Raw genomic sequence first — 24748 nt, 5'->3', positions numbered from 1 at the left:
GCAAATGTGTAGGGCGCTCAGGATGTGTGCCAGACGCGCGGCAGAACTCCGGGGGGGGGGGGGGGGCGGGGACGGAACCCCTCCCAGCCCAGCAGAGGTCCCCGCCCCTCACCCCTCAGCCGGTAGTCACGGGACCCAAGGCCGTGACGGCTTACTCCTCCCACTCTCACTCCCTTGCTCAAGCCGACGTCGGCGTAATTTGCCGACGTCACGTCCGCTTTAGGAATTCCGAATCTGGAACCCGCGCGATGAAGAGAGCATTCGTGACTGTTGGGACCACCAGTTTCGACGACCTCGTCGCTAGTGTGGCCGCTCCGGACAGCGTCGAGGTAAGTCCGGCCCAGGGCTCGGCTGTCTCAGCTCCACTGCCCTTCTCTGGCCGCCGCGGTCAGAAGGAAGCGTGGCAGCTGTTCCCCCGGTATCCAGCTCCCTGCCCCAAACCTCTTTAGTCCCCCTCGGGTTTCCTTCTCCGTCCCTCCGCGACCTCAGTGTCCCGTCCCTCACAGCCAGCTCTCTACCACCGCCAGGCCTCTCTTCGCTCTTTCCTGTCTCCTCACAGCCGTTCTCCACTCGACAGGCCCCATCTCAGCCTCTCTCCACCACCGCCGTGCCCCACCCCCTGCGCTGTCTACCGCTGCCCTGTCCCACCGCGGCGCAGTATTCCCTCTTCCCCCACCGGGCACCCTACCCCGTTCGCAGTCTCCCTCACCCCCAACCCTGTACCCCTCGGCCGGGCCTTGTCCCCTCCACTTTAGAGTCTCTACTACCCACGCCCCGTGGCTCCTGTGGCTGGGTCGCTCCCCGAAGCCCTGTCGGGCCCCTCCGGACACCTTGGTCCGCGACCCTTCACCTCTCTGGCCACTAATGGCTCATTCCTTGTTGCCTCGACCCGCGGACCCCACCCACAGCCCCTCAGACTGGACACCGGTTGCCCTGAGGCGCCGGCCTGCGGACCCCACCCCTGTCAGGCTGGCTACGGTTTTCCCCTTGGTGTCTGTCCCAGCTTCTCCATCTTAAGCCGTATATATCGTTCCCCCCCACCCCCAGCGCCTCATTTCGAGACCCCCCCCCACGGCCGGTAATGGTTTCCCCGCAGCGTCTTTGTGACACACCTCCAGGTTGATAATGGTTTCCCTGCCACGTCTATGTCTGCGACCCCCCCCCCCCAGCCAGTAATGGTTTGCCCGCAGGGTCTCTGTGGAACCGCCGCCCCCCCCCCCCGCCAGTAATGGTTTGCCCGCAGCGTCTCTGTCTGTGGAACCCCCCCTGCCAGTAATGGTTTGCCCGCAGCGTTTCTGTCTGCGGACCACCCCCCACCCCCCGCCGGTAATGGTTTGCCCGCAGCCATCTCTGTCTATGGATCCCCCCCCACCCAGTAATGGTTTGCCCAAAGTGTTTCTGTCTGCTGACCCCCACCCCCCCACCCCCGCCGGTAATGGTTTGCCCGCAGCCATCTCTGTTCCCCCCCACCCAGTAATGGTTTGCCCAAAAGTGTTTCTGTCTGCTGACCCCCCACCCTCATCCCCCACCCCCGCCAGTAATGGTTTGCCCGCAGCCATCTCTGTCTATGGATCCCCCCCCCCCCCCCCCCGCCAGTAATGGTTTGCCCAAAGCGTCTCTGTTTGCGGACCCTGCCCCACCAGTAATCTCTGTTTGCGACCCCCTACTCCAGCCAGTAATGGTTTGTCCACAGCACCCCTAGTCTTCTCTCGGCCCCCAAACGAATTGCCCCGACTCTTTGAGCAGGTAAAGACGGTCTTGCCCTTGGGGTGGCGCCCTCTGCCTAGTGGGTCCTGTCCTACCCTACTAGTTTGCCCTGTCCCTGCTCAACTTGTGAGACAAACAGGCTCTTCCCAGCCGGGCTGTGGTGGTGCAGGCCTTTAATCCCAGGACTCGGGAGGCAGAGGCAGGCTGATCTGCAAGAGTTAGTTCCAGGACAGGATCCAAAGCTACAGAGAAACCCTGTCTTGAAAAACAAACAACAATAAATGAAACAGGCTCTTCCCTTGATTCCTGCCTGGTTTCCGACTCCTCATTCAAGATATATTGTTTTTTCTGCCCTCTGTGAGCTGGCTGGCAGTGAGATTCCCTGGTGGTACCTGGACAGGGGCGGGCAGGGAAAGGACTAATTTTGTTTCTATTTTTTTTTTTTTTTTTTTTGGGGACAGGGTTTCTCTGTGGTTTTGGAGCCTGTCCTGGAACTAGCTCTTGTAGACCAGGCTGGTCTCGAACTCACAGAGATCCACCTGCCTCTGCCTCCCAAGTGCTGGGATTAAAGGCGTGCGCCACCACCGCCCGGCGAAAGGACTAATTTTGAAAGCTAACTGGTCAGCCACAGTTAGGTTTTGTATAGTTGCGCCCTTCACTTGAGCAGCAATTTGGAGGTTGTTTAACTGCTGTTCATGAAGGATTGATCTCATTTAAAAGGACTGCATTTTCTTATTTCCTGTTCTAGATCCTCAAGAGTCTCGGTTACAACCAACTTGTCCTCCAAATTGGGAGAGGCACAGTGGTTCCTGAACCATTCCGTACTGAGTCATTCACTCTGGATGTTTACAGGTATAAGGATTCTTTGAAAGAAGACCTTCAGCAAGCAGATCTTGTCATCAGCCACGCAGGTAAAATTTCTGAGCATCTTGTTTTTTTTTTTAAGATTTATTTATTTATTTTCTGTATATGAGTGTTCTATTTGCATGCACACGCACACCTTTATTCCAGGAGTGGGCATCAAATTCCACTAGAGATGGTCGTGCGCCACCATGTGGTTGCTGGGAATCCAACTCAGGACATCTGGAAGAGCAGTCAGTGCTCTTAACTGCTGAGCCATCTTTCCAGCCCCAGAATCTTTGGTTTTTATCTTTGATTAAAAAACAGACACTTTAATCTTTTCAGACTGAATTTACAAGGACTAGAGATCTAATTCAGGGTACATGCTTAGCATGTGGAAAGACCTGGTTCCAGTTCTTACCACCACAATTAGGAAAGCCAGGCCCCATGGCTATAATTCTAGCCCTTGAGAGGAAGTGGTGAAGGCCAGCCTGGGCTACTTGAGACCCTTTCTTAAAAATCTGTAAGTTAGGCCGGGCGTTGGTGGCACACGCCTTTAATCCCAGCACTCGGGAGGCAGAGGCAGGCGGATCTCTGTGAGTTCGAGGCCAGCCTGGTCTACAAAGGGAGTTCCGGGACAGGTTCCAAAGCTACAGAGAAACCCTGTCTCGAAAAAACCAAAAAAAAAAAAAAAAAAAAAATCTGTAAGTTAATTACACAGAATAATTCATAGCAGCTTCATTTTAATATAATTATTTGACTTGAATGTATCCATTGATAACTTTAGTGGAGAGGATATTTCTAGACAAGAGTGGATAAAGCTATTTTTGCTCACTTTTATAGTACAAAACTCTAAACAGAGGGGAAAGATAATATATTCAATGATCATAACAAATTGTGAAATTGTTTTTTTGGTTTTACCCGAGACAAGGTTTCTCTGTAGCTTTGGAGCCTGGAACTAGCTCTTGTAGACCAGACTGGCCTCAAACTCAGAGAGATCTACCTGCCTCTGCCTCCCAAGTGCTGGGATTAAAGGTGCATGCCACCACCGCCTGGCCAGATTGTGAATTTGAAATTAGTATTTAGGCTTAGATTCTAAAGGACATTAAGCCTTTTCAGTGGTAGGTGTGGGTTGTAGTAATAACAATTTAAGGATTGTCTTTTTAGCACTTCTGTTGAATATATGTAAAATAGATGCAGTAAAATATTATTTATTTTTGAATAGCATATGGTAAGAAAATTAAAAATTTTAGATTTATAAATTGTGTATTCAGAGACATAAGCTAATAGATTTAGAAAGTATATTGTAGCCTAACCTTAAGAGATCAAACTAACGGAGTTCCTGAGATTTCCAGTACTTTTAGAAAAGCTGTTTTGGGGGTACAGTGCAGTTTTGTCTGCTATGGGTATTTGTGGTGACATGCTGGTTTTTCTAAAGACTTGATTTGAAGAGAGAAAACTCCTTAGAGATAGACAGTACTGCTGGGCAGTGGTGATTTAATCCCAGCACTGGCAGAAACAGGAGTTCAAGGTCAGCCTGGTCTTCGGAATGAGTTCCAGGCTAGCCAGGGCTACTGGAGAAACCTGTCTCCAAAACCAGAAAAACAAGAAAAGTCATTATTAGCATCCACATTTTGTTAGGTGTGAGGTAACTGAGACACATGGATGTTCAGTAATTCGTAGTTGTAGAATATAACAATTTAGCAGCAGAGTCTGTCTTAATTACTACCCTAACACTTACAAAAAGGGCTTATTTACTCTAAATAGTCTCTTAATAGTCCTCCTAAATGTCATATACTTGTGTGTATGGTTGCAAGTGTACCATGGCATGTTATGTGAAGGTCAGAAGGCAACTTGTGGGAATTGATTCTCTTTACTCTGGGTTTCCATGGTGGGAGCTCAGGTTTTCAGGCTTTGTGACATGTGTCTGCTCAGCCTTCTCCCTAGCCCTCTAAGGAATTTTAAATCTCAAAATTGAAGTGATCATAAAATTTGCACATTCGTGGTGATCTGGTCATGACTATCTTGGGAATAGCCTTCAAGGGTAAAAGCATAAGGACTGTTTTCTGTATTAGTACTTGTCACTATTATAGGCTAGCCTTTAAAAATGTAAGAAAAATTTAGTGCATTTATTTGTTTTCTCCCTCTACCTACCTCTCTTCCTCTCCCCTATCCTTTCCTGTGTGTGTGTATATATGTGTGTGTGTGTGTGTGTGTGTGTCTGTTGTCTTCTACCATGTGGGCTCTGGAGCTATCTTAAAACTCAATAATTTTTAAAAATCACCTTTATTTTTTTTATTTTTTGTATCTGGTATGTGTGTGTCTGATGTCAGTCCGTGCGTGTGTATCTGTGTGATTGTGTGTGTGTATGTGTGAGTAATACATCTGTGTGTTGAGGCTAGAGGTAGGAAATGGGTGTCTTACTGGGTTGTTTGTTCTCCATGTTTAGTTTATATATATAGTCTCACTATGTAGTCCTGGCTTGCCTAGAATTCAATATGTAGACCAGGCTGGCTTTGAGCTCACAACAATCTGTCAGCTTCTGCCTCCTGAGTGCTGGGATTAAAGGTGTGCTCCCTCTGTTTTTTAATATGTATTTTTTAGTTGTGTGTATTTGTACACCCTGGATGGAGCTGGAGTTACAGGTAGCTATGAGTGACCCAATCAAACTTTGGTTTTCTAAAAGAGAACAGAACAGTATATGCTCTTGGTTTCTGAGCCATCTCTAACCTTTCCATGTTATTTTTTGAAACAGGGTCTCACTGAACCTGGAGTTATCAGTTCAGGTCACCTGATAGGTTAATGAACTCCAGGGATTTCCTGTCTCTTTCCTCCCCTAATTGGTGTTACAGATTGAACTCAGCTTTTAATGTGGGTGTCTTCAGGGCATAAACCTGCCTTTTCTGTTTGTATTTGGATAGAAGTGAAGTTGTTCAATGATAGCAGCTAGGGATTTGGTAATCTCAGAGCTCTGGAGGTTGTAACAGGACAGTATGGTAATGGTGAGTTAAATGTCAGCCTGGACTTTGTAGCAAGTTTCAGGCAAGATTAGGCAGTAGACTTTCTATTCCCCTCCCCTCAAAAAACATTAGAGAAAAATTAGTTGGTACGTTTTCTTTTTGTTGTTGATAGAGTCTGCCTGTGTGACCCATGATGCTCCTGCTTTAATCTCCCACATGCTGCAATTTGGGGCATGTGCCACTAAACTTAATGTTTGTCATTTTTAAGAAATAAGTAAAAGGTTTGGTTTTATAATTTTACTGACTAATTTTAGAAATAAAACTATGATGATAGTGTACCATAAGTTAAAAAATTGGTTTAATTATTATTTTTGTAGGTGCAGGAAGTTGCTTGGAGAGTCTGGAAAAAGGCAAGCCACTTGTGGTAGTTGTAAATGAAAAGTTAATGAACAATCATCAGTTCGAATTGGCAAAGCAGTTGCACAAAGAAGGACATCTCTTCTATTGTACCTGCAGGTATACTAGAGACTGATCAATTGAACTCTTTCTTGCCTTAAATTCCTTCCCAGCTGTTACCCACCTGTCTAACCTTTTGACTTTTACACTTTTCACACACTATAACCTCTTATTTGTCTTAGCTTTGACTTGGTTCTGTGTTGTCTTTTTCTGTATTCATGGCCAACTCTGTGTATGTGAATTTGAATGTCTGAAAGTGTATATGGGTGTGCAGATTTCCAAGAATCAAAGTTTTATAGTTCACTATTCAGGTTTTCAGTGTTCAAAGAAGGTATGCTTATATTAAGGACTAATTAATTCAGTTATTTGGACAGTTTCATATATCTGAGTTTTAGTTGTTAACGTTTGACTTTTAGTAAGTAAAGCCCATATATTCATTCACATATTCTCTTCTACTTAATAAAAAGTTGGTACTGTTTTAAGTGCTTGGGTTACAGTGGCAAACATAGTATTTACATTATGGTTTCACATGATGAACTATGCTAGAAATAAAAAGATAGGACAATGTTGTAGCTGGGATAAGGAAGAATTAGGTAGACTTCAGGAGAGGCTTGACAAATGACCTGATTGAGGTTAGTCCTGAATTAGAAGGAAGAACCAGTTATATGAAATTTAAAGACAAGGGAGCTTGAGTTACAAAACCTTTAATTTAGGAATGAACTTGGAGTTTGGAATGCTTGAGGACCAGGGAAGGTTGGTGTGGTAAAAGCATAGTGACCAGGGAAGAATGAATATGAAGCTGGGAGGGCATAAGCTCATTTAAGAGTTCTAATTTTATTTTATGTTTAATGAGAAGCCACGGAGCACTTTAAGCAAGGGGATCTTTGGTAAGGAGTATTGTCTTTTATCAGCATCACAGTAGAAGCTTGAAGAAAAATGCTGTTTTTCTGTTAGTTCTTCTTTGGGACACTAGAAGCTTGCCAAAGGGCCAGGTCAGTAATTCCCAGTTGCTTAATTTTAAAAACTTTTCTAACTTGATATTTTAAAAAAGTAATCTCATAAGGAAATTAATTGTATGTCTATATCTATGTCTTATATTAAAGTTAGAACATGGTAAGTGTGTCTTTGGATTTTATTTTTGTTTCTTTCAGATATTTGGTGTATACCTGTGAATTCATTAAGTATGAAACACTTGTTATGGCATGCTTTTTTAGACATTTGGTATATACATATATATATCAGTGAACTAAGCTTGATGTTCCCAATGGGAGAAGACAGATTGAGTCAGTGATTACTATTCAAACAGTAAAACTGGTGGTGTGCTTAACTCTATAATGATGAAAGAAAGGAAATGTTGTCTTGGTAAAATGACTCAGAAGAAAAGCTAGAAATTAGGGACAGTTCAGATAATTGGTGTATCTGCCTTTAGGTACTTGATACTGTTAAAAGTTGACAACTTCACAGGAACAGATCTTATCTTCCTAAAGAATGTATCAAAGTTAATAATTCTAGGGGCTGTTGAAAAGAAATTTCATTCAAAATGTGTTCACTTCTATTTTTTTTTTTTTTTTTTTTTTGGAGATGATCTTTGTATAGCACAGGCTAACCTTGAGTTCCTGATCCTTCTGAGCTTTAGAGATAATAGATAGTTATGGGCTACTGTCCCCAGCTAGTTAGCTCTGAATTTTTTTTTTGTTAGTATATTATAAAATACAAAAAATAGATTTTTTAAAAAAAAAATATATAAAGACATCCTAACTTTTTCTGCAGGATGAAATGACCTGCATGCCTCTTTTTTTTTTTTTGAAAAAAAATATGTATGTATGTATGTGTGCTGTATTGTGGGCCTTAAAGACAGAGGACAACTTTGAATTGTTCTCTCCTTCTACCATGTGTGTTCTGGGGATTGATTTCACCGTTTTCAGGCTTGGTGATAATCACTTTTACCCTCAGAGCAATTTCTTTACCCTCCCCCTATCTTTTTTTTTTTTAATATTTCTTTATTATGTACACAATATTATTTCTGCGTGTATTGCCTGCAGGCCAGAAGAGGGCACCAGACCTCATTCCAGATGGTTGTGAGCCACCATGTGGTTGCCGGGAATTGAACTCAGGACCTTTGGAAGAGCAGACAGTGATCTTAACCGCTGAGCCATCTCTCCAGCCCTCCCCCTATCTTTTAAACAGTTTTAGAAACTATTAATTTCAGAAAAGTCATTTCTGATAGTATCAAGAAGCATTGATTATATTTTACCCAAACCTAGGTTGGATGGTGGTATGTCTGTTCAAATTTAGTTTACTTGTTTAAGTTTCCGAAGTACGTTTTGTGCTGTTGTTTAGAACCTTATTTCCAACATACATGATGACTACATATTGATTAGTTATGAATTCATGGTAATTTTCAGTAAAATAGTTTTCTCACAGTCGATATGCATGTTATTTAGTATAGTAACCCTAGCTTTCTTTTCTGATACCTATTGTTTTGGTTTCATTTATTCTCTTTTCATAAATTAACTTTGCTTTATTTTATGTTTGTGTGGTTTTGGAGAGTATTAAAAAGCAGTATAATTAAAATTTCCTTGAAACGACATTTCTGAAACACTTCATTTGACTGAACTAAAAATATCTATTCAATTTATCCAACATTTTATGGTACTCTTCGTGTTGGCAATAATAGTGTGTATATCCCCATAATATTAAAATTATAAAAATTCACAGTTCATTCATCAAATGGGCAGCAGATAAGCTATGGAACTTTCTCTCATGCTACCTGATATTTTTCTTCTTTTGTTTTAGCACGCTTCCTGGGCTGTTACAGTCAATGGATTTATCAACACTGAAATGTTATCCTCCTGGCCAGCCAGAAAAATTTTCTGCATTTTTGGATAAAGTTGTTGGATTACAAAAATAAACTCTCAACACTTTAAAATACCCCTAAATCCAGTTCATGAAATGTGATAAAATCAAAATAAGTTTATGGCATGCATTTGTAGAATAATACAACTTAATATATTTACTATAAAAATAGAATATATAGAGAATTTTGTGGCATAAATATTGCAGTTGGGTCCAAATCCTAATCTCAGTAAATTTATGAAGCTTCTCTATCATTGAGTATGTAGTGATGTAGTGAGTTCCTAACTTTGAAAATGTAGTCTTCACAGTTTTGTCCTAGAATCTTAAATGGATATCTGATTGCTTAAGCAAAAACAACAACAAAACACAGCAAAAACAACCTGGGCACACCTTTGATGAGGCTTAGGCAGGTGGATTTCTGAGTTCAAGGCCAGTCTGGTCTACAGATTAAGTTTCAGGACAGCCAGGGGTACACAGAGTAACTCTTGTTTCCAAAAACTGAAACAAACAAAAGCACAAAACTGAAAAAATTGAAAAATGTTAATAAAAATCAGATATTAGTAACATGTTACTTTGAAGAAAAGAATAAAATGCTAACAATGTAACATTTGGTGAGAAAATCAGCATCTGTTGGTTTATAATCTTGAGACAGCTTCTTTTGTATTATGCAGAGAAAATGGGTTTACTTTGTGGGAGCTAATAGTTATCTGAAAAAGATGATAAAAGTAATTGATCTACTGTACTGCAAGTAAGTTTTATTCTGAAGAATGAAGTAGATAAGTTCACCTTTTGAACTTCTGATCCTTCAAGTGTTGAGATTACAGGCACACACTACCACACCTGGTAATATTTGTTCCTCTGAGAAGGACTGGGGAGATGGCTCAGTGAATAAAGTGTGCTTGGTTCACAAGTGTGAGGACCTGAGTTTGCATCCTCATAATCAACATTAGTTAGGGATGGTAGTGTGTATCTAGAATCCCTTTGCCTATGATGAGATGGTAGATGGAGACAGAATCCCTTGAAGACATTGGGCTAGCCAGCCTGGTGTTCACAACAGTGAGTGGCAAAAAGAGACCCTGTATCAAACAAGGTGGAAATTAACCATTGAGCCTGAGGTTTTCCTCTTATTTCCACCAGCTGACCATGGCACACATCCCTACAACATCCCTACATTCACATGAATGAATGCATACACACATACATGTAAGTAGAATGTGATAATCTTATCAGTGCTTTAAAGAATAGACAATCCAAAGATATAACAGTATGACTTGGTTGTTTATTTACATTTTTAATTCTGTGTGTGTATGGATATGTTCATGTGTAAGTCAGAAGACAACTGGGATATTTCTGTCCTTCAGCCATGTTAGTCCCTAGGATCAAATGTGGGTGTCTAGGCTTGGCATCAGGACATTTGCTGGTGATCCATGTCATTGGTCTATTCATTTGGATAGACATAGTAGGGTTTGAACCTATGACCTCACACATGCTGGGTAATAGGCTCTACCACTGAGCTACTATAATTCACATCTGGCGGCTGAAGCGAGCTCAGTAGTTGAGTTGTATTTCAGAGGACATAAGTTTGGTTCTTAAAATATAAGTTAACTTAGAGGGCACAGGTTCTATTATCAATATCCACATGGCGGGGTATCCTACCCCCTCTGGCCTTTGTGGACACCAGGCGTGTGTGTGGTGCACAGATATACAGAAAAATAACTATATGAAAACCCAAAATTAAATAATGCCTTCTACAGTGATGAAACGTATAACAGAATTTGGCAATTTATGTTTTATAAAAATTATTTTACAATCGTGTGATATGTATAATTGCTTAAATACATAGTTTTTAAATTACAAGAACTCAATATATAAAATTTCTGAGTTTGATCTCAGAACTTTTAAGATAATATATTTAAGCCTAATAGTTCATTGGTAGAAATTTTAGATACAATTTATCCGTAAAAATAGAAATTTGAGAGTTTGGCATGATGGTGCTGTAATCCCTGCACTCTGGAATTCAGCTGTGCTACATAGTGAGTTTCAGGTTCTTCTGAGCCTATGCAGTAAGAAATTAAATCAGGTGAATAGATGGGATCGTGACTGTTAAAGGCATAACTTTTGTTTCAAACATTTTACTTGGCAATGTATTTGCATATATTAGATTTATTTTCTTGATTGTCCCTTACTTAGGTTAATACTAAATTTTTACTGACGGTAAAAGTAGGTTCCTGAGAAAATACTCTGAATTAAAATTTTGGTGAGAATTAGATATTTAAGTGTAAATAGTTCACATCTTCATAGGTGAGAATTAAGAGTAATTATGCCTTTATTATATATAGTTATCATTTTTTAAGAAAATGTGCCTATTTGCATGCCTGTGCTTGAGGAGGCCCGAGAACAAACTCGGGGTTTATCCCCAAATAACATCCACTTCTAAGATGATTGCTCCCTGGCCAGGTCACTTACTAGACTAGATGGACTGGCCAGTGAGCACCTTGTTTCCACCTCAGTTTTGAGCTTATAATCCCATTGTATCATTTATTGCATTTTTATGTCCTTGGTGGGGCACTTGCTGAAGTTCTTGCAAGGCACACACTACTAAGTCACATTCTTAGCTTTTCACCAGCTCTATACTGATTTTTTTAATAAATTTATTTTATTTATTATATATACAATATCCTGTCTGTATGTATTCTGGCAGGGCAGAAGAGGGCACCAGACCTCACTACAGATGGTTGTGAGCCACCATGTGGTTGCTGGGAATTGAACTCAGGTCCTTTGGAAGAGCAGGGCATGCTCTTAACCGCTGAGCCATTTCTCCAGCCCCCTATACTAATTTTACAAAAGGTTTTATTTACATCCTAGACCACATAATGTAGTTTTAGTTACTCAACAGTCCTTTGTTGTATGTGGTAATATTTCTGACTATACCTTTGTGGTATTTTATATTATGAGATTTTAAGTCAAGATAATTTGAATTTTGTTTGACAAAATTTCTCAACATTTTAAGTTGTGTAGTTTCTCAATTGAGGAAAAATACTAGAGGTGAAAATTTGCTTAAGAAAACAGCCTTTTGCCAGAAATACCATGAGAAACAACTTGATTGAGTCCTGTTTTTTTCTTACCATGGCATAATATTTGTTTTAAGCTTTTATTTGTTTTGTTTCATAGCTAACCCAGGGATTTTTTTTTTATTGAAAAAAAAAAATTTCTGCCTCCTCCCAGCCTCCCATTTCCCTCTCCCTCCTCCCACTCCTCTCCCCCTCCCCCCACTCCTTTCCCCCCCCCCTCTCCAGTCCGAAGAGCAGTCAGGGTTCCCTGTCCTTTTTTTCAGTAGTAGTAATTCTATACCAGGAGTTTCCTTGGTGCATGACAACCCTACTTAGAACTAAAACTTGGGATTTGCATTTTGAAATTTATAAAAGTGCTGAGGATTAAGGGCAGACGATTGTCTTTATTTATTTTGGTATTTCAAGGCAGGGTTTCTTTGTGTTACAGCCCTGGCTCTAGCTTGAACTAGCCTTTCTAGAAATGGCTGACCTTGACTCAGTGCTGGGATTAAAGCCCTGAGCCACCACTGCCCAGTTTAGAGAACTGTCTTAATTGACTTAATTCACTTTAAGACAATTATATAGACTATTAGAGATAAAAGATATTTGAAAATAGTACCGGTGTGTAAAAAAGGCTATGAGGTTTATATGTTACTATTTCTTATAAAAAAAAATTTACTTGAAATATTTTTGAATAAAGTTAATTTTAAAGTCACTGGATAAGTGGAATGCTGTTTAATACTTTTTATTAGTGTTATTTAGATTTCGAGATATAAGGAGGCAAAAAAATGATTTTTGGGAAATTGATGCCATGGACAGATTCAGAAGTGACTTTTCTGGTCCTACAAAATTGAGTATATGAGAGGTTGATGTTATGAGATGATCTTGGAAACTGGGAATTTTAGATTTGATGGCTTATAGTTGGGAGTGAATGAGTTGGAATGGTTGGGAGGTCTAACCAATGAACTTGTTACAAGGTTCTGCAGCATAAGGTAGTCAGGTGTTCGTTGATTTCAGATACAAAGTTAAGTCAAAGGGCAATATTAAAAAAAAAGGGAAGACTAAAGTCAGGAATGACTAAAGGTACTGTAGGCATTTTTCTTTTGCTGTTAGTGAGATAATAGCACTCAATTCATGTTCATGTAACAATTTGCAGAGATGACTAAATCTGCATATGCTCTGGTAAATGATGTATGGGCAGATTATTTGAAATTGGCTTTTGGAGAATATTTGGGAACATATAATAATGATAAACGTGGTGAGCCAATTTTGTGCTGTACAAAATGATATATTTTTCTGGGGAGGTGAGGGGAGAAAGAACAGTAGTTGTTAAGTGCTTATATATTGGTACTTATTCAGTTTACTTTACATATGAATTTATTTAACCTCTAGTAATCCTAAGAAATAGTTTCATTTTGTTCCATTTTGTAGATGAAGGGATCCAAGCAATGGGTGATAATCTGGGAATGGTAATTGAAGCACTGAATTCTTAGTGCATGTTCATCATTTATTGGTATAATAAGATAGTGTTTTAAATTATATCAATATCCCCAAAATTGCACATTTATGTTATAGACACAGGGCCTGTTTGGGTTTTTTACATTGCTATTTTAAAGTGTACTGTTATTCATAGACTCCATGGGGAAAAATTCTCCCAATTGGTTTGCCCAATTACAAGTAAGTTATATGCTGTTGTTTTCTTTAAATATTTGTGTTTTGAAGTTATTTTATGGTACTATTTCCTTCATGTTTTTCTTGGTATTTTCATCATTCTCAAAGTCTTTATTACTATATCTTCTGATAGCTCAACAAGAACCTTTAATAATGCTTAAATAGGGATTGTGAATTTTAAAGATGGCAGTGTTTATTAAAGTTTTGGATTTGCCCTAAAATAATGCTTCAAAGAATTAGTAATAACTTGTAGAACACCTTGTTTTAGAATGGTGGTTCTTTTTTAGTTTTTCGAGACAGGGTTTCTCTGTGGTTTTGGAGCCTGTCCTGGAACTAGTTCTTGTAGACCAGGCTGGTCTCGAACTCACAGAGATCCGCCTGCCTCTACCTCCTAAGTGCTGGGATTAAAGATGTGCGCCACCACCACCCAGCCTAGAATGGTGGTTCTTAAAATGAAATCTGTGCTAAGTGTAACAAGTGAGGACCATATAAAAATGTATGGTTACATTTATTAGAAATGTTCAGAATAGTTAAATCTAAAGATGGGCAGGCAACTACTAAGTTGGTGAGATAGGGTAATTAGAGGATAATAGCTGTAAGATAATAGGGTTTCATTTTCAAGTGACGGTTTTCTCAAATTGTGATGGATGTGTAACTCTGAATATATGAAAAATTATTTTAATTCTACACTTATGATGAATATTAGATATTAACCAGGTCCTCTCCCCAGTGTTTGTGTAGCACTGGTTGTCCTAGAACTAGCTTTGCTGACCTCGAAATTACAGAGGTACACCTGCCTCTACCTCCTGAGTGCTGGGATTAAAGACACGTGCCACCACTTCCTGGCAAAGTTAACCAGTTTTTTAAAGAGTATAATTCCGTAATTTTTAGTGAAACCGTTGGGAAAGATTTTCAGATTTTTATCTTTCTAAATGCTTGTTTGTTGCGAATGCCTGTTCCACCACAGCCCCAGGTAATTACTAATCTGATTTTTATCTAGATTTGCCTTTTGGCATATTTCATATCACACCTTTTGTATCTGGCTTTTTAGGGCTGGTTTTTCCACACTCTTGTTCACTGTTATTTTATAGCATTCCCAGTATGTGTGTAATTGTCTCATTGTGGTTTTAATTTGCATTTTTTATGGCTAATTATGCTGAACATCTTCTAACTACTTATTAGCCATTTTTACTCACTTCGCTTTTTAGACAGAGACTCTAGCCCAGATGGGCCTCAAACTCTTGTTTAGTGGAAAATAACCTTAAAATCCTGGTCTTACAGCTAGCTCCTAAGGCTGGGATATTATACACAAGACAAGCATTCTGCCACCTTAACTATATTGTAACTTCCCTTTCATTTACCTTTAGTAAAACACTAAGATGTTTTGCCCATTGAAAAATTGAAAAAAAAACTAGATTGTTCTTTGCTAACTCTATATGTGTAGTAGAGACCAGCCTCAAACTATGTAGCAGCAGGTGGTTGTAAATGTCTGAAATCCTGACTCTACTACTGGAGAGCTGAGGTTAAAGCCTTGTGCCTCCATGTCACTTTTATGTTTTCCTGAGGATTGAACTTGGGGTTGCTAGCGTGCTAAGCAAGCAGTGTATCAGCTAAGCTACATCCCTAGTCGTTTTTTTATAATAATAATATATATATTCAATACAAGTATATATATATATATATTTTTCAGTACAAATATTTCTTTGATAAATAAATGATATGCATGTATTTTACCCTAGTTTGTAACTTCGGTTGTCACCTGTCTGACAATTTCATTTGTAGAGCAAAAGTTATTTTGTGAAAGTACAATCTGTATGCTTTTCAACAACTTTACCTAACCCAAGGTATTGAATGTTTTTTCTTAAAATATTTTTAAGAACTTTGATTTTATGTATTGATTTCCAAATATTTGTAGGTCAGAAGCTAAAATATATAATACAAAAGGGCACAGAGGGGCTCCCTTGCAGCTTTTCTCTTACGGTCTTAACCCTCCCTTGGGAAGCAGCTATCAGGATAAACACAGAAACTTTATAGATCTAGTTTGCTTTGCATTAACAAAACAAAGCCTGAGATTTAGGTCTAGGGTTAATTTTTGTATTACAAATGGCCAATTCTTGCACCACTTGATATAAATATTGTATTATCTATTGTATTGCCTTTGTTCCTTTGTCAAAAATAAATTTTGTCTGTTGCTTGGTTTCCTAGTACGTACTTTTCTTTCTCTTGTTGTCTTTTTGTTGAGGATTTTTCTGGTCTTTGTTTCTTGGTTTCCTCTATATTTTGATTGTCTTTCTGACCCCTTCCCCTCCATTCTTTTTTCAAATGGACGTTTATGAATAGGATTTGTTGAGGTTTTGTGTACCCATGTTTAAAGTTCAGAAGATGTAAAGAATTTGTATTTTGTCTTTACTTGTAAAATATGACAAAATGAATCAACTTTTTAATTGTAATCCTAAATATGTCTTTCTTACTGAGTTAGTGATCTTAAAAAGATGGTTTCCCTATAACCAAACAGTATAGTTCAGAACTTGTACAAAGTTCCTGTATATTATGGTTTCTTTAGAAAAGAAACAAGGTAATATGAAATTGGTATGGTAAGGGAAGTCAAGATTTTATTCCTTATCATGATTTTATTTCATTCTTAAATTATAAGTGATGGTCCCTGTTTCTTCTATAGACAGCAGTCTTAATTACTGCTGACTCACATAGAAGAATGTGGCAACGTCTTTAAAGTCAACTTTTTTCTTTCATTTAGAGTATACTTTTTTTTGTCGAACCCATGTAGCTAGGACCTTACATATTTAATTTAGTGTGTTATCACTGTACAAATAGGAAAAGTACAAGTTTAACATTTCTAGATCAATAGGAAAGACAAGCTTTTGACTTATTTATTTATTTGGGATGCTGGTATTGAATCTAGTGTACAAGAACCTAGTATGCAAGCTTTATTACTGAGCTGTATGCCCCTAAAACTTACTTTTTAACACTTTAAGTATGAGGGTTGTATTTTGGCATTTAAGTAAAAATAATACTTGATGTCAAAACAAAATAATAAAGATGGAGCCCCCCCCATGATTCAGAGAATTTTTTTCTGCAAAGTACAATGTTAGTGTGCCGTCAAATCTTAAATGTACATTTTTATAAGTTTCTGTTTAAGGTATTTCATTTCATGCTGCTTTCATTGTTCCCACTTTTTGAAGATTTATTTTTTAAATACATATATTTGTGTGGGTATATGTGCACTGTATATGAGTGCAGATGCTCATGGGTACCAGAGGAAGTACAGGTGGTTGTGACCCACTTGGTGTGGGTGCTGGGAACTGAACTCTAGTCTTTTGCAGCACATGCTTTTAGCTGCTGAGCCATCTCTAGCTCTCATTGTTTTCAGTTAAAAACTCCGTTTTTCTTAGTACTCTGCAGCAACTTGACATTCTTCAAGAATTATATCGGGATTTCCTAGTAGTATGAGTGGATTTATTTTCAGTGGTCCTTGTAGACAATTTTTTAATCTAGAATTGACTGAGTTGATTTTATTCTTATACCTGAAACGGTTGGCATTTTTACTTTTCTTTAAGTGATCTTTGTCCCAGCAGATGGAGGTCCTTCCCCTTTTCTTTGTCTTTTAAAAAAGATGTTCTTAGTACTAAAGAGAATTAGTTAAATACCCCACCCCTACTTCCTTTAAACTCTGGAGGGCTTCTGAAGGACAGAAATTATTTGGAAATTCTGAGAGTGCTCTCAGTACTTTTCGTGGAGTAAGCTGTTTTACACACGTGAGGCTTTTTTATAATCTTAGCAGCCTCATGAAGTAACTTCCCCAAGCTTTTCTTCAGATCCCCAGAGTTCAGCTGCTTAGTCACTTTTTATGCCTTTAGCTGATTTTGATAGTCCTACCTTTCTGTAACTGTTTAATTTTTTTCTTCCCTTGTTTCTCAAGTTTCTTATTCTTTGGAGCATCTGCTCTTCGTTTTGTTTTTCCACAGGGTCCTGTCTTGTCCTGCGCCAGTCAGCCTCTTGCTTCTGCTTCTGGAAATTGCCAAGATTCTTCAGCCCTGCCGCACCTGCCTTCTGCCTAGACCTTGAGCTGTTTCGGATACCTGCCTACACAACTTGCCGCCATTGCCTAGTCCTCCCTGCATTCTGTGTTTTCTTCTTTTTCACCCCTCTGTTCCTTTCTCCTCATCCCATGCACAATGAATAAAGGATGGAAAAACTGCGGCCAGAAGTCTTTGAGTGAGGCATCAATGGATGAATATTTAGGCAGTTTAGGGCTGTTTCGGAAGGTGATTGCCAAGGATGCCTCTTGCCTTTTTCGGGCTATTTCCGAGCAGGTAAATATAAATATGACAACTGGATAATGTCTTGTTTGTAAGGTTTCAGAGTGAGATGTGCCATGTTTGAGTAGCTCCATCTGTAGCATACTGAAAGAAACAAAAGCGTTACTTTTTCTGTTTTTTTTTTTCAGTGATAATATCCAGGCCTGCCTGAAAAGTACAGTGAAATACTGTGCTATTGCTGATTAGAGCAAATACTGTTTTCCTGTGCCTACTTTTCTGCTTTTCATTTTCAGTTTGTAATGGGGGAGGGGTAAATTAATGTGGGGTTAAAGAAAACTTCGAAATGAATCTCAGTTGTTTGTAAGCGTGTCCTCCCTTTTGTTTTATGCATAAGAAAAAGATTAATAGATTGTGCCATTATGGAGTTGAAAGTCTAGGAGAGAATTATTAGCCTTCAATCTTACTAGAGATGATCATTCGTAAGATGAGGCATGGCTTCTTCGCCTTTGGTGAAGACCAGGTGTAGTAACAGATGGACTTAATTTTCTGTTTCCAACATGTGTTCTAGATTAGGAAACTAAATGTCTACGTTCATTGTGTTAATTGAGAAGCTTCTATTTCAAATGACATGACAGTGAGCTAGTCTTATCTTTTATAGCTGTTTTACAGCCAGATCCATCATTTACAAATCAGGAGAGCTTGCGTCTCATATATGAAGGAAAATCAAGAAACTTTTGAGTCTGTAAGTAGAATATATGCACTGAACAGAGTTTTTGGTAATGTGTATAGTAACTGGGCAATTTTTTTTTGCATATTTGCCTCCTGCTTTTGGAGGTTTTTTTTTTTTTTTTGGTTTTTCGAGACAGGGTTTCTCTGGTTTTGGAGCCTGTCCTGGAACTAGCTCTTGTAGACCAGGCTGGTCTCGAACTCACAGAGATCCGCCTGCCTCTGCCTCCCGAGTGCTGGGAGGAGGTTTGTTTTCAATTTTCTCAACAGGTTTCAGTGAACTGTAAAATAATGTAAAGGCTTCTTTAAATCTTGTTGATCAGTTTTATCCACACCTGGGAGAAATACTGTTCCTGACATTGAGATGGAAGACATGTTTTAATGCAGCATATCTCAAGTATTTTGTGCATGCACATAACACTGGGGCTTTTGTTAAACTGTACATTCTGATGCAGTAGGTTTGAGCAGAGGCTTCGGATTTCTGCATTTTAATCAAACTTGTAAATTAAGGGTGCTGTTACTTCCTAGACCACAGTTTGCTTAACAAAAGTTGTGTTAAACATACTTTTCAAAGCTTGATCTTCCTCTCCCATCCCCCTAGAAAAGTTTATGCTGTATTTAAGTGTCTTTTCAGTAAAAATTAGAAAAAAATACCAGCCAATCTAAAGGGCACAAGGACACCTATGAGTGCGATAAATTCATTATCTTAAATCTCTGTTATACATTACAGTGTATAATAATATGTATTATAATAATAACAATAATATCTGAAATACATTACAGTTCATGGTCAATTTGTGCTATTTAAATTACTCTATTTAGTTCATGCTAGGTATATATCAGAACTATAGAGAACGTGAGTTTTAATTCAGTTTTTTATGGAGGCATATTTTACTTACAATAAGATCATTCATTTTAAGAATAACAGTTTTAGTTCTGAACCATTTTAAAAGTCATTGCAGCTGCCATCAAAAGCAAGGTAGATCATATCCACCACCAGCAAAAGTTTGTTGTGCCCAGGACTTTTTTTTTTTGATACCAGTGAAATTCTCTTTATATTATTTTAACTTTGCATACATGTCTCTTATCAGGATTTTATGATTGTTGGTCTTGCTTAATTGATTAAAATTGTAAAGTTATGTGAAGTTGACATTTTTAAAAGAAACTGGAAGGTAAAGCATTTAATGAAATCTACTAATATGTAGACAGCTTCCTAGATACCTTTTTTCACTCAAGACTTTTGTGTATATGTTGATCTGGAGGTGCTGTGAACTAGTCATTTAATCCCATGTACAGACTGCAGATTATATTTAAGACTATATATGTCTACATACATATACATATGAATGTGATAAAAAGAAGCCATAAATTTGATAGAGTGGGAAGGGGTATATGAGAGGGCTTCGAAAGGGAAGGGAGAAATAACAGAAATATAATCTCAAATAAAAGTCATTAGAAACTGATATCTGTAGAATATAATCAGATTGCAGTAAAATCATTTATTTGGTTAAGTCAAGTTTTTTTTTTTTTTTGAAGTATGTGGAGGGATCTTTTGAGAAATATCTTGAACGGTTGGGAGATCCCATGGTAAGTTCAAATATGAGACTATCATCTTCTCATGGTTGTTTGAAATAGTAACCCAAACATACTTTTATATCTATAATGCCTCAAAGTATTTAAATATTTAACTGTTGAATAACAATTATTGGATAAGAAGCGATGGCCTGTTTGTGTTGATTATTGAGAATTGTATTGACAGTTTCTGTAGCCTGCTGAGTGTACACAGTGCTTGGGAGAAGGACAATGTTGGGAAACACTTAAAGCCATTTTCGCTGTAATGGGAAAGAAGGATGGTAATGTTTACTAATTTTTAAAAATTAAAATTTTCCTGATTGGTAGTTCTCTTTTGCAGAAGGCAGATTCATAATAATTTAGAAGTACTTTTATTTGATGATAGTAATCAATTTTTAGTTAAATGACATTTAGTAAATACTCTGCCACCTTTTTTAAAATAGTAGTTATACTTTTTATACTTTTAAAATCATGTAGTTATTACCTTATGGCTAAGTAGAATTTTGGGTCCATTTGAGTTTATATTATAGAGTTGCTAGCTATCTTAATTTTCTCATTCAGAACAAATTACAGTGTGTTATACAAATACTTTACTTGAAATATCAAATAGCTGAAAAATGTTGTAAACACTACTTAATAGTTCTGAAAGTTTATCAAAATTCTGTATTTATATTTAGGAGAGTGCTGGCCAGCTGGAATTAAGAGCTCTTTCTCTAATTTATAAGTAAGTTGTACCAGAGGGAAAATGAAAGAGGGAAAATATGAATATGAGTGAGAATGACTGTATATAATTAAGATTTCTGTCAGAGTCCCTTTAGGACAGGTTAAATTTAAAATCCATTTGATAGAGTTCTCGGGTGAAGAACCTTATTACTGGTTCTGTCCTAGAGTTTGTGTCTCTTTGAAAGGAAGATTAAATGTAAGCCAGGTGTCCTGGGACTTATAATACTAGAACTGAGCAAGGGAGGCTGAGGCAAGATGATGCTGAGTTTAAGACCACCTTGGGGTATGCAACAAGATGTTATCTCAAGACATACTAAGAGGCTGAAAATGCTATACTGGTAATATTTCCAGTAGGAAACCAGGATAGCTGTCTTTTAAAACTTATGAATGCTTGACTTTTTAAAAAATATGTTGTCACTAGGGTAGTGTCATTTCTATTGTAAAGTTAGAACAAAAAATTTTAGATACTTCAATAATTGAATGATCCTTCAAATGTTCACATTTGGTTTTGATAATAAAATTTCATGGGGAAATTAAGAAAAGTCTTACAAGGTCTTACACTTATAGGTATCTTATGTATATACTAAGTAATCTCTTCCCACCTACCTTTGTTTTCTACCTGTAGTCGAGATTTCATTCTTTACCGGTATCCTGGAAAGCCACCAATACATGTCACAGATAATGGCTTTGAAAAAAAGGTAAGAAAATGAATGTTGACTGAAATATAGTTGAATGATGCTGCTGGTTTACCACAATACTAAGAAATAAGCCTTCTGACCTAATTAGTGAAACAGTAAACCTAATCTTGAAGCCCAATGTAGTACCATTGTGCTATTGAGTCACCTAATAAACATTGTCTAACTGGTAATAATGTATGCTAGCAGCCTTTTCCTCTTTAGTTTGTCATTCTCATTGGTATTAGCTACCTTTTAAACAGATTGTTCTTATCACCCACAAAACTACATAAAACCCTAGTTGGCTCTTCGTTGACCAGAGGAAGTTAGGTGTTCAGTGTCATTTCATTATCTTTTATCCTTAGTCTACATGACATGTTTTCTGCTAGTTTAACTTTCCCACAGTCCATTGTTTCATCCTTTAATTGTTAATTTCTTGGAAACATTCCCAACTTCCCTGAAGCTCTTCTGTTTATTCCCTGGTTGGTTTCCAAGTCATGTAGTTTTATCTCCTCATCTTTACATTTCTATTTTCCTCACCTGCAAAGTATCTTGAGGGTTTTACAGTGTTGTAAAGTGCTTAGAAAATAGCCCAAAGTGTTTCAAAATGCTCAGCTGGTAACTGTGTTCCGCCACCCGGCCGCCTGCAAGGCTTATGCCCCAAAATAATTACACGGAAACTGTATTTTTTTAATCACTGTCTGGCCCATTAGTTCCAGCCTCTTATTGGCTAGCTCTTACATATTGATCTAACCCATTTTTAATATTCTGTGTAGTACCATGAGCTGGCTTACCAGAAAAGATCTTAACCTGTGTCTGTCTGGAGTGGGAGAATCATGGCGACTCACTCACTCGGCTTTTTTCTCCCAGCATTCTGTCTGTTTACTCCACCCACCTAAGGGCTGGCCTATAAATGGGCCAAGGCAGTTTCTTTATTAAATAAAAGTAACTCCTCCATCAATCGACTTTCTTTTCCAACAGAGTATCCCAAAAGGTTTTTAAGAAAAGGGTTTTAAGTACTCAGTCAGTAAATATGGGACTGCAGTTTTGAAATCTTATTTCAGACCATGGAACATAATTCTGGCAATAGTTTACGATGACAAGAATAGACATGAGAACTTTGATGTTATAGTAATTTAGGCAAAAGATCTAAACTAAGGAAGTGGTATTAGGATTAGAGATAACTGACTGGAGATGGAGATGCCTTAGAAAAATATAAATGGGGCCGGGCGGTGGTGGTGCATGCCTTTAATCCCAGCACTTGGGAGGCAGAGGCAGGCGGATCTCTGTGAGTTCAAGACCAGCCTGGTCTACAAGAGCTAGTTCCAGGACAGGCTCCAAAACCACAGAGAAACCCTGTCTCAAAAAAGCAAAAAAAAAAAAAAAAAAAAAATATATATATATATATATATATATATATATATATATATATAAATAAATGGGGTCACTTATTTTACCAGTGACGATCATCTAATTCATTCAGCAAGCATGGTGCCCCTATAGTATTAACAAATGTTTTTCTGGACTTTGAGGATACCGATACCAGTACTTGATTAAAGAAATCTTTTTCCTAGGAGCTTTAGGGGTATAAAGACTTTCATGAAATAGTTAATTACAATTAAATGATTAATTTCATACTACAAGTAATGCATAAAATGGACATAGAAGGAAGATACCCACTTAAGCAAGTTAGAATGCTTCATTATGGTAGTGATGCATTAAAAAACTAAGTTCAAACATGAAGGTCTATCTTTTCATGGGGAACCTAATATGCAAAGGCATGGAAGCAAGATACCCTTTGGGGATTTAATTAATTGAATGTGGGGGGTAGTGCACAGAAATATAGGCTAGAGCTGAATAATGAGGGGTAGAATAGGCCTTGTTGAAAATTAGTCTTTTCATTGTACGGAATATTTAACCAAACGAAGCTTTTCTCGTTATTATGAAAATTTTCAAACTTAGACAAAGGAATTAAGAAGCATTCATGTGCCTGCCACCACTAGTCTCTTGTTTTTGTTTTTTTTTTTTTTTGCTTGTTTTTTTAGACAGGGTTTCTCTGTAGCTTTGGTGCCTGTTCCAGAACTAGCTCTTGTAGATCCTATTCAGGGATCTTCAAACTTTCTATTTCTTTCCCTATGCTTGATTCTAAATTTTTTCTTAGAGCGTTATTCATAGGATAATATTGTGAATATCTGTATATTCACCATCTAGTAGTTCTTATCATTGTACAGTTCCATTTTTAAATGAATCTTGTTCATTTTGTGGATATTGACATAGTGGGAACTGTTGTCTGTTAGAATCGTAAGAATATAGAAATAATGAGAATGTTGTATGTACATGCTAAAATAGCATATTTGAGACATGCATACTGTTAGTTTATAATTAGGAAAATGATATAATATCTAATTTCCATTGCTGTATTGCATTGCTTTTCATTTTTTAATGTATGTAGATAAAATCTTTCTAATTATGCAATGTACAGAGCTGGCATAATTTTTATTTTATGTATGTGTTTTGCCTGAATGTATAATCTGTACCACATGTATGTGTGCCTGGTTCCTGAGGAAGCCAGAAGGAGATAGCAGATTCTCTGGAACTGCAGTTATGTGGGTGTTGAGAATTGAGCTTGGGCTCTCTGGAAGAGCAGCTAGTGCTTTTCACCTCTAATCCATTTCTGGAGTCCCTTAAATTCACAGTGTGTAAATAATCAAAATGTTTGATAATAAGAGGAAACATTGCCCATGGAAATGCAGTATACTTAATACAGGAAATAAACGAGTGTTAAATAAACAGTAAAATAAATTTGAGATCTATTTCAGAGCCTACAAAATTAACATAAATAAATGAAATTAAGAAAACTTGTCTGGTTGAACTCTAAAGAACTTTTCATTGAATTTTTTGTTAGCATCCAAAATGTGTGATTTCATTATGGTATTTTTTTTTTTTTTTGGAGCCTGTCCTGGAACTAGCTCTTGTAGACCAGGCTGGTCTCGAACTCACAAAGATCCGCCTGCCTCCCGAGTGCTGGGATTAAAGGCGTGCGCCACCACCGCCCGGCTCATTATGGTATTTTCATGTGTGCGTTTCTTGATAGCTTTTTTTCTAATTTATTCCCATTCCCTGCTACCTTCTTTCACTTCTTCTTTTTTTTTTTTTTTTTTTTTTTTTATTTTTTATTTTTTATTCTTTTTTAATTAAAATTTCCACCTGCTCCCCGTTTCCCATTTCCCTCCCCT

General features: G+C 38.0%; 1 protein-coding gene across 5 annotated transcripts in view; it reads left to right on the top strand.

The window, feature by feature from the left end:
* Positions 1 to 221: 221 nt before the first annotated feature.
* The window catches only part of Alg13 (ALG13 UDP-N-acetylglucosaminyltransferase subunit), a 67016-nt gene continuing 42489 nt past the window's right edge, over positions 222 to 24748 (top strand). The window contains exons 1-5 of one of the 5 annotated variants that reach the window (XR_009056465.1): positions 222 to 329; positions 2456 to 2618; positions 5885 to 6023; positions 8760 to 10022; positions 17524 to 17605. Coding sequence is in view for 3 of the 5 variants with exons in the window: in XM_057759317.1 (XP_057615300.1) it covers positions 249 to 329; positions 2456 to 2618; positions 5885 to 6023; positions 8760 to 8874 (498 nt within the window). In the remaining 2 variants the exon portion in view is untranslated. Of the gene's footprint in view, positions 330 to 2455; positions 2619 to 5884; positions 6024 to 8759; positions 10586 to 17523; positions 17872 to 18475; positions 18560 to 20079; positions 20131 to 20792; positions 20840 to 21463; positions 21537 to 24748 lie in introns of those variants that run through there. The other 4 variants (XM_057759315.1, XM_057759318.1, XM_057759317.1 and 1 more) reach the window with 4 other exon arrangements.

Source organism: Chionomys nivalis, chromosome X (assembly GCF_950005125.1).
Source record: "Chionomys nivalis chromosome X, mChiNiv1.1, whole genome shotgun sequence".
NCBI classification, from domain to species: domain Eukaryota; kingdom Metazoa; phylum Chordata; class Mammalia; order Rodentia; family Cricetidae; genus Chionomys; species Chionomys nivalis.
The sequence above is the reverse complement of the archived record's forward strand: the minus strand, read 5'-3'. Positions and strand labels throughout refer to the sequence as shown.